We start from the raw sequence: 10,573 nt of genomic DNA, 5'->3' as shown, positions 1-10,573 counted from the left end.
TTTGGGCTTTCTTCTGCGTAGGAGTTTGAAAATTGGTATTTGTTTTGCTGAGTTAATTACGCAGCTTTATGCAATAACAGGGTTAGTCCTTACACAAACAAACACTACATTTCTAATGTCTTACATTGTGGGTGCTGTTGTATTTAATTGCACTTTCGTACACTAAATCCACTGTAGTGTTTTCTCACAAAGCTAGATGAGCCCAGAGCCCTTTATGTGGTATGGTTTTAGGTTTTTCTAATGCTAATAAATTCACGGTAAAGGATTATGATATTAAATTTTAAAACACAGACACTGTTAAGAGGTCTGTATTTTCTCAAGTGCAGATAATATTTTACAGCTTTTTGAGCAGAGTAGCTTTTCGTATTACTGCAGTCCTCTTAGTATTCATACAGCACTAAACATTTTATTGTTTTATTTGGGAATGGCTTCTCCTGGACAAAACACAGTTGGTTCCATAGGTGAGATGGCAAATAAATGGCGTGTTTCTTTCTGCACAGAGACCAGAGCTGCTATGACATAATTCCACTGTACAATGCGATGAAGAAGAAGGTGCTGTCAGACTCTGATGAGGTAAGTGCTTGTGTCCTGGGCACTGGCATTGATGGGCTGCAGAAATGGGACCGCTGTCTCTGCCCTGTTTTCATTCACTGTAAGGGAGTTCAGTCAGTTAAATGTTTCTTATTGTCAGCTGGGAAGCTGGGTAAAAAAAAATAATCCAGTTTCCTCTTCCCTTTTAGTGCACAGAGCTTTAAGGGTTTATTGGAGAATTTAGGTGCTGCTTCAGACTTCTGAGAGGTTCTCAAAACTGATGGTTTTGAGAGGGACAGGGATGGGATGGAACTGTAAAGACTCAGATTATTTAAGTGAAGTACAGAAGAACTCACCTACTCATGTGTGTTTATATTTTTTTAACCTTTTTATGCGACTCATTATCTTGCTCAAAGGAAGAAGAGAAAGACACAAATGTGCCAGGAACTTCCACTAGAAAAAGAAAGGTAATTTTAAAAATTGCTTGTAGTGCTATAAATAATTAGAAGTGCATTTGTAAACAAAGGAATGTAAAAATGAAAGCGATTTTGTCATCGTGTAATCTCAGCTTTTGGAAGGTTTTGAACTTACAGTGACTGAGGTGTTGTTCTGCTGAGCTGTTCAATGTAAAAGCATTTCTGTCTGTGCTGCTGTGTGTTACGAACTCATTAATTAGAGTTTATATCCTGCAGGGTACCTTTTTCATTAGATTTTTTAAAACCAGCTAGTTGGTTTATTACATACCAGTCACCATTGCCATTTCAGGATCATCAGCCGAAGCGGCGGCTGCGTAACAGAGCTCAGTCGTACGACATTCAGTCGTGGAAGAAGCAGTGCCAGGAGCTGCTGAATCTCATTTTTCAGTGCGAAGACTCTGAACCATTTCGACAACCAGTGGATCTCCTTGAATATCCAGTGAGTACTTCTGAACAAGGAGGAGGATGGTTATAATGCAGTTGTTAGGTGGTTCGTTCTTGGTTTTGTTTTGGTTTTTTTTCAAATGTGACCATTTTTCCAACTCTTTCAGTTGAAACTTCAGGCAGCTCTGTTGACAATGCTTGCTTGTCTGATGATTAAGTTCTTTGTCTTTTAAAAGTAATCTGAAAAGAAAAGAGCGCAGAAGTCCATTACTTTTTATCCTTCTGAAATGAAACCAAAAATGATCCATTACAGCATTTAGTGCATGCAACTGCCAAACACGTGCTCTTCGTATATGGCCATTTTTCACCCAGAAGAGATGCATCTTAATTGCAAAAGCTGCAGTTTATGTAACAACATAGGCATCCCTGTGTATCAGACATTTTCCAACTAAAGTAATTTCTGTATCACAGTCGTCTGGGCTTCATGCAGGAAAAGAAGCCACTGAAGACCTGCAGTGAAACATGAGCTGATGTAACAGTGACTTTCCCAAATTTTGCCTTCTGCCCAGAGTTCAGAATAGCCATGAGCAGCTGTTTGTAACTACAGAGTATTTTAACACAAAAGCCTTGCTGCCTTGGATCTCTTTAGCCTTTTAAGCTAGTTTTACTTTTAAATAACAAAGGCTTTGCATGCTTTCCTTCTAACATATATTTACGTTTTTCTTTAAAATATCACTCTAAGGTGATTAACCTCGGTAAATGAATTGTCCCAATTAGAGAAAAGAGATGTTTCTGTTTCAGAAGTCGCTAGTAGGTCTGTCTTGATACTTCTGCAGCTCTTGGGCACCGTGATTTGTGAAGTAACCTAAACTTTATGAGGTGGCCAAGTACAAGTGGCCCTTTGTGTTTGAGATACTCAAATGAGCTGATAGAGAGCGCACTTTACTGAGCTTGGCATGAAACGCTCTGCTCCCTGGTGTCACAAAGCTGTTCCATGTTCAGAGGCACTCACACAGGGCCTGCTTACTCTGTTGGATGACTTTTTGGTTAATTTTGGTATTTAAGCTTTTTGTCATATGGGTATTTCTTCTGTTTCTTCCACAGCCTAGGAAAAAAGTTCTGTCATTGGCTTCAACAGGGTCCTATTTAAGCTTGTGGAGTTTTCGTTACTTTAATATTACTTTCCTAAATTGTCAGCTCTCCATGTGGGAAACTGCTCAGGTTTCAGCAGGGATGTGTTAAGCCTCTGATCAGGTTCAAAGAGTCAAACTTTGTATTTTAAAGCTAATATGTGAAAACAGTATTAAGCTTAGTACCAAGCTTGAGCTGTTAAACCAGAGAGCTTGTAGTCACACTTTGATATCATGGTTGCCTTCATGAGAGCGTGTCAGTAATATCACCCTTAGGACACCAAATTTTGAGCTCTGTATTTTAGTAAGCCTGCTTACAAAATGAATTAAATCTTGTGTCAGTTAACTTCTAACCTCAGTCCTGTCGAGTGTGTCTGTGAGGAGTTACCTTGTGTATGAGTAGGAAGGAGCAAAATGTCTTCAGCAGCCTTCCATACCTATTTAAAGAGGACACTTGGTTTGAACAGGTTTATCAGATCCATCCTAATGAAAATGATACATTAAAACTTGAAAATAAATTGTAATACATTGCTGTGCTATTTCTTTGACAGGATTATAGAGATATTATTGACACTCCTATGGATTTTGCTACTGTTAGAGAAACACTGGAAGCTGGAAACTATGAGTCACCGATGGAGTTATGTAAAGATGTGAGACTTATTTTCAGCAATTCCAAGGCCTATACACCAAGTAAAAGATCAAGGGTAAGGCTTAAATGTCGTTTTTTTTCTTAGGTGAGGGTGTTTGCAAGAATACTTACACATAAACAAAAAAAAATACTTAAACATAGCGACAGTGTAATTGATTACTTCAAGAACAAGTTTAATTATGATCTTCAAACATGAACACTCTGAGAAAGTAGTATCACTTTCTATTAAAGGAAAGGAATCTATGCTGTTTAAATGCCTAAAGTTCTGATGAAGTAAATATTGGAAAGCAGATCTAACAGGAGAGATACATTGTAGGAAAGATCTGTACAAATGTGATTGTGGGTACAGTAGTGGAATTTAACTGATATTTTGGGGAAGAAACTTGATTTTTAAAACACACACAGAGTCCCAAACTCCTCTGCTTTGGAGCTTGCCCATACTGAAATACCCAGGTACAGAGTGGAGGATGATGACTTTATATGCTGTTCCACCGGGATGCTGGGAGATGGGGATGAAGCACGTAGGATTTCTGGGAAACAGAACTGTGTGTGCAAAGCGTGAGCCTGCAGAGCCACTCGTAATGAGCTGACGCTGAATGCCCTGCCAGTGGGAGAGTTAATGTCCTGTTTTCAAATGGACTCGTAGGTGCAGTATCTGTTAGCAGGGAAAGTTAAAATGTATACTTCACATGTTCAAGGCTTTAGAAGAAGAAAAGCTACACCAACATGCTTTAGGTGTTAGACTAGAATTATTAATAACTTCTATGTTTGGCTGTTCGAAATAGCGAATTAATGATCAGTAGTACATGATCCCGCTCACTGTTTGGGCTGCCTAAGGACCAGTCTCTTGTCTTTTGGTTGCATCAAAGGGCAGGGGGTTTTGGGCATTCTTTTGTGGTTTTTCTGTCTCTTCTTGATCTTCTCAAGCCAAAGTAGGAGAATGCTTGACATTACCTTAGCTCCAGTGTGGTTTCACAGATTCTCCTGACATTTTCACATCTGTTCGTGTTTCTTCCAAACAGACTGGTATAGCAGTAAACTTGTAGGTCTTTTTATTTTACTCAGAAGTAGAAGCTGAGGTTCTGATGTCAAGACTTTGAATATTCCAGAACCTGTGGACTTTTCAGTGCATGCCACGTGTAGTTGTTGAATGGTGATGTTTTCACTCTGACTTGTCATTCAGTGATGGTTTTCTTACATCACTGGTGCTTACCTGAGTAAACCTAAACCCGTCAACTTTTGTTTTTCCTTGGCATATTAGACATACATTTTTATATCATTTTTTACATATTTTCATATGGATATCCTCTCCAGTAACGCATTCCAAATCTGTCATAATTACTGTTTATTCTGGCACAGTTTGTGTCATTAAGTAGGTAACTGTTACGATACCATTTTTGTGTTTCATATTCTAAGAAGGTGCTGTGTCCCCTCTTAAAGTATCTTTGGGCAGTTCGCTTCTGGGTTTTTTGTTTCCAAAATCATTACCAACCGTGCTCAAATGATTAGTTGTGGTCTAAACTACTGAGTTTGAAGGGTTTCTCTCTAAATCATCCAAGGCTAGAAGAAAAATAAAAAGAAAAATGTGCACCTACATAATTCAGATACATTTATTGTGCCGGTTGCAGCCAACTCACTGGTAGTAGCAATTCATCCATAAGAGACTGATGTTCAAATATATAAGGATGCAGCTTAATACAGAAGAAAATGTGATTTCTTGACCCTAGATATGATTCAGTAAAATTCTGTTGCGGATCTGTCTTGGTGGTTTCTGCTGAAGCTGAAAGGGATGCACTGTGGAAAGGCAGTTGAACAGGGACAGTTAAAAAGGTGTTTACAACCTTCAGTTGTAATACACCTCTCAAATCTGTGAAAATGCTTGAAGCAAACCTACAAATGGATTAGTGTACATTTGTTGAGACAGACTGTAAAATTCCTTAACACATTTTCATATTAAACAGTTTACTTTTCTCGCTATTTTTCAATGATAAATAAGTAAAACGATGCTCTGGGAAATCACAAACCTGGTTGTTGACTGGCTTTCCTTTTTCAGATCTACAGCATGAGTTTGCGCCTTTCTGCTTTCTTTGAAGAGCACATAAGTTCTATTTTGTCGGATTATAAATCTGCCCTGCGCTTTCATAAAAGGAATACAATAAAGAAACGAAGGAAAAAAAGAAGTAGAAGCAGCTCTGTTTCCAGCAGTGTTGCATCCAGGTACATTAATTCCTGTACATTATTCATGAAATGCTGCATAAGTTTGACATACCTAAACTGTAGAAGTGGGTTTTTTCCTCTTAATACTTCCTTTACTATTCTCTGTATTGCAGAATGATAGCTTTGACATGCACGTCCCTGTTATGATGTGGAAGGACTTTAAACTTTATTTAGAGCTATCCTAGTGTAAGTGCTTAACATTCAGATAACTGCTAAACAGCTACAGTAAAACAGCATCGCTAGGATAGTGCTGGCATCGTGCTTTATTGTACAACTATAGCATCTACTGTAAAGATTCGCTTTTCAGAGGCTCCCAACTACATGAATTTCCACAGTAAATGTCATGTTATTACCACACTTCATAGAGAGATGGTTCTTTTACTCCCATGATATCAGACACCAGCATTTAATTTTATTTATTCCTGTACAGTAAAAAAAAAAAAAAGCAGTCACCCAGGATCCAAATTGTTGCTCCTTTTTCAGCCCTGAAAGGAAGAGGAGATTGATAAAACCTCCGCTGAAGGCAGAAACGTCTGCCACCTCTTCATCCTCTGCCCCGGCACGGTCAGCAGCGCTGAGACACGCGCTGCCCCAGATGAACGGGAAAGCGGCTGAAACCTCTTCCCTCGTGCGCACCAGGAGCAACAGGGGGGTAACAGACGTGGCTGTGACAGAGCAGCCGTCTACTTCGTCAGGAGCAAAGCCTTTAACGATAAAGCCTTTAATTACAAAGCCTAATACTACTGCAGGGACAGCAAAGTCAGGCAAGTTGGTTTATTTATTTTTTATTTATTTTTAAAAGCTGTGAATATATTTAAACATAAAACTGCATTTTTGGAAATCTAATGTATTTGTCTCAGTTAAGACTGGTTCTGTTTTCAAGCTGCTGGGCCTTTGAGGTTTGTCAGCCTAACTTGTTCAGTTTTGCTCTGTTATTTTATTCAGGAAGCTTTCTTACTTCTAGATCACTGATTCAAATTGTTTGTTTGTAGTAGACCATGACTACTTTTTTATCCAGATAAGAGTGAATGTGGCATAAACTACTTAACGTGAATAATCTTGTTTTTCGTTTTTGTCCTTCTAGTACTGGAGAACTCAACCAAACATTCCAAGAACCAGAATACTGTATCGATCCCTAGCCAGTCTGATTACAGTCACAACACCAGGAATAACTCCACCAGAGAAAATCCTGAGAAAGAGAAGCAAATCAAGCGCAAAGTAAAATCTTCCACTGTTAATCAACAAGGTACGGAGTTTCCTTGGAACTTCCCCCTCCAGTTATTGCTGCAGTGGCTGTGGTGTTGTATCTTAGTCATGGTAATTTGGGGATGGGCAAATCAGCGTGCTTTGTGATTCGGCAGAACAGGGAAGTCTAATGGAACAACTCGGTCACAGTTTCCCTCTCAATAAACGAGCATGGTTTTGGCTACTCTTAACACCATTTCCATAGTGTGGTAACGGTGCTGTGTAGCCAAGTTTGATATGTTAACATAGCTGTACTTTGATTTAAATGGTTACAAGGGTCATGTTATGAATCCTCAGAGTCCAAAGCAGACTTCTGCAGGGTCACACTTTAAACCCTGTGGGTTTTCTCTGATAAAGCTGATGTGGGTCATATTTGGGTCCCTAACACTGAATGTGATGACACCCTCCACAGCCGTGAGCATGAGGATCAGAGCATCACAGCTGCAACTTCGTTCGTTCCTTTTTTTCCACAGCAGAACAAAACTCTGCTGTGTTTACTGCTTCTGTTTAGTGCGTTTGTGTGGGTCGATGGGACCTGGTTTTATATAATCTGACTGAACTTGCTTGGTCGTTTGATGTCTGGATACCTTGAAATTCAAAGCTCCTGTGGAGGCTGGAATAAGATCTCCTGGTCATAAAAGCTTTCTTGTTTATGAAGGAGCTTTGAACTGTTAGGAAGCTGCTGGGAAGCAGCAAGATCAACCAAGCACCTTTCCTCTGCAGATGGAGAAACGGCAATCTGCAAATGGGGCCCCACCTCATTAATCTTGTTACTCCTTGGAGTCGTCCTCTCCCTGAGGATTATCTCTTCTTTCTTGCTCTTCTGTGCTTCTGAAGAAGCAGCTTGTGGTCTGACCAGTCAAATAATCTGTCCGTTCCTTGCAAGCTTTCCCACAAAGAGAGAGAGACCGCATCTGGAATATTGTGTCCAGTTCTGGGCCCCTCAGTTCAAGAAGGACAGGGAACTGCTGGAGAGAGTCCAGCGTAGGGCTACAAAGATGATTAAGGGAGTGGAGCATCTCCCTTATGAGGAGCGGCTGAGGGAGCTGGGTCTCTTTAGTTTGCAGAAGAGGAGACTGAGGGGAGACCTCATTCATGTTTATAAATATTTAAAGGGTGAGTGTCACGAGGATGGAGCCAGGCTCTTCTTGGTGACAAACAATGATAGGACAAGAGGTAATGGGCACAAGCTGGAACACAGGAGGTTCCACTTAAATTTGAGAAGAAACTTCTTCTCAGTGAGGGTGACAGAGCACTGGAACAGGCTGCCCAGAGAGGTTGTGGAGTCTCCTTCTCTGGAGAGATTCAAAACCCGCCTGGACGCCTTCCTGTGCAACCTCATCTAGGTGTTCCTGCTCCGGCAGGGGGATTGGACTAGATGATCTTTTGAGGTCCCTTCCAATCCCTAACGTTCTGTGATTCTGTGATTCTGTGAAAGGCCCCAGCTGTTACCTCATTGCATGGCTAAATATTACCCTTTGACTAGATATTTGGTCATGTCAGAGGTATCCAAATGCTGTGGCGTGATCCTTTCCTGCACATCCACTCCTATGACAGTGGAGGCGGGTGCTCTTAGTGCACGATGGGGCACATGTGAGCACAGCAGGAGCTGTGTGTGGATGTCCCACCAAAGGACCGGATGAGCTATCACACTGACTGTCAGTCTGTTCTGAGTCATGTTTTATGCATGGCTGTGGTACCAGAACATCTCCATCAGGGGTCCTGTGCCGTGCCCGATCGAGGAAACTGAGACCACTCATCTGAGGAAAAACTCATAGCCCATAAAAGCCTCCAAGCAAATATCTTCTGTCTGTTAACATGAGAAATACGTGCAAATTACATACTTTTTGTTGTTGTTTTTTTTCTTTTGTTGTTGTTTTCTGTTATTTTTGGGGTTTTTTTTGTTTCATTTTCGTTTTTTCAAGCTACCTTAAGCTAAACCCAGCTAGAAATCGGTCCTCGTTGCATCCTGGCATGAAGCTCTTTGAGCTCTACTTTAAGTTTCTGAGATTTTGACAGATTGGCAATCACTGTGAATCCATTCAGATTATTTTAGTAAGAGCTTGATCAAGGCAGTGTGAAAATGAATGTAAATGCAAATCTGGTACGTGATAACTACTCTTCATTTCTTTACAGCAGATTGCAAGAATAATGCTCTGGCATCAGGAAGCATTCAGGTAAACGGACACGGAGCACAGCCTTCAAAACCTCCCGTTAAAAGAGGGCCCGGACGCAAACCGAAGGTGGAGACCAATAACAGTGGCTGTGAAGTGGTGCACAAGAAAAGAGGCAGAAAACCAAAAAAGCTGCAAATGGTTGAACAGCAAAAGGTTGCGGAGCAGAACGCAATCCAGCCCCCGAGGGATGTTCCAGAAGAAGCCTCTGCTTCCACCGCATGCAATTCTCTTTCTGAAAACAATATGAAGGAAGACTTGATACAAAAAAAAGGCCGTGGGGGTAGAAAGCCAAAAAGAAAGCTCAAGACTCACCAGCCAGGCTCGGACCTTTTAGTTCCTGCGAATGTTAAAATGCAGACGAGGAGCAGGAGGAAAAAGATAGACGAGCCCATGGAGGAGGGGGCTGAAGAGCTTAAAGAGTCTGAACCTCACATGAGAACTAGAAACCAGGGTAGGAGGACAGCCTTTTACAACGAGGATGACTCTGAGGAGGAGCAAAGGCAGCTGTTGTTCGAAGACACCTCCTTAACTTTTGGAACATCCAGCAGAGGCCGAGTCCGAAAGTTGACTGAAAAAGCAAAAGCTAATTTAATCGGTTGGTAATTTTTACCAAGGGTTTTACTTCGGAATGCTATGAAGCAGGTACAGTTAAGGAACAGCAGAACAGACTTCTGCTTCCCTGCTGCTATTATGGGTTGGAAGAATGTGTTCTGATGTGGGGAGAGAAATTTAGCAAAAAATAAACTGAAAGAACATTCTTTGAAAGAAATATATATTTTAAACTTTTGCTATTTATTGCCCTCCAAATAGGTTATGCATTTCAACAGTCATTTTGTTCACAGTTGAGAATAATCGAAGCAATTTCTGACTGACGTACGGAGTTGAGAACTACTCTGCTGGAGTAGTGCGTTGTGTGTCTGCACAGGTAAAAAAAGGTGACAGGACTCTCAGTGCCACAAACTGAACACAGAATTCTATTTTTGACCGAGCAAGGTACACTTTGATTGTAAAGTCGAGTTGCCTAGGAAGGCAGATTTTGGCAAAAAGTGGCAGTAAATTCACTTACATTTCTATTCAGTACAAAAATACCAAACTTTGCTAGTCTAAAAATGCTTCATTTCAGTTGTGATGGAATGTTCAACTGCAACAGCAGCCTAGCACGGGCTGTTGGTTTATCCAAGTTCTGCCAAACATAGCAAAAATGTAATCACAAATATATATATAAATATATATATATCCACATTGGAAAAAGTTTGACTAATGTCTAATTTTTCAGACCTTGATTCTTGTATCAATCACTAAATCTCTGTTTATTGTGCCAAAGACTGAGAATCAGTGCAGTGGAAGAGCCTTTTTTTTTTCTTTGAGTGTCAGTACAAAATCCCATTTGCGGTGATAAAAGCTGTGTCTTGTTTTCAGTAGTAAGTTGTTAACATTGTTCGGAAATGTATCCTTTTTGGTACTTTTGGTAGGAAATAATGCACTGGTGGGGTCCTTTGACAGAGATGTTTTAGACAAAATCCGTGTCGTTGGTTAAAGGATTCAAGGAAATGACAGGACAGGTATGGAATTGCGATGTTTACTTTCTGATCCAGATCGATGGTTGTTTCTACAACTTGAGACATGCTTAAGAGGCTAAAATGACCTACAAAGAAGAGCGTGTGTGTATATATTAATATATACACGAACACGCGTACCTAGAAAATATTACCCAGGTATACATTTTTTTCAGGATTTTTTAGATAGCACTAGAATTGAAAAGAA

The 10,573-nt window shown here is 40.4% G+C and overlaps 1 protein-coding gene across 1 annotated transcript; it reads left to right on the top strand.

Annotated features, from left to right (window-relative positions):
* Window positions 1-326: 326 nt before the first annotated feature.
* On the top strand, window positions 327-9,412 carry LOC104540144 (PH-interacting protein-like; the record flags this gene model as incomplete). Its single annotated transcript, XM_010183879.1, has 9 exons — window positions 327-394; window positions 501-573; window positions 948-998; window positions 1,297-1,446; window positions 3,073-3,225; window positions 5,224-5,387; window positions 5,871-6,151; window positions 6,472-6,633; window positions 8,769-9,412. Coding segments are annotated over 9 exons (1,746 nt in total), but the record flags the coding sequence as incomplete, so codon positions are not given.
* Window positions 9,413-10,573: the final 1,161 nt, after the last annotated feature.

This window comes from Mesitornis unicolor, unplaced genomic scaffold (assembly GCF_000695765.1).
Source record: "Mesitornis unicolor isolate BGI_N332 unplaced genomic scaffold, ASM69576v1 scaffold50110, whole genome shotgun sequence".
Classification (NCBI taxonomy): Eukaryota; Metazoa; Chordata; class Aves; order Mesitornithiformes; family Mesitornithidae; genus Mesitornis; species Mesitornis unicolor.
Note: the sequence above shows the minus strand (reverse complement) of the source record. Positions and strands in the feature narration are given on the sequence as shown.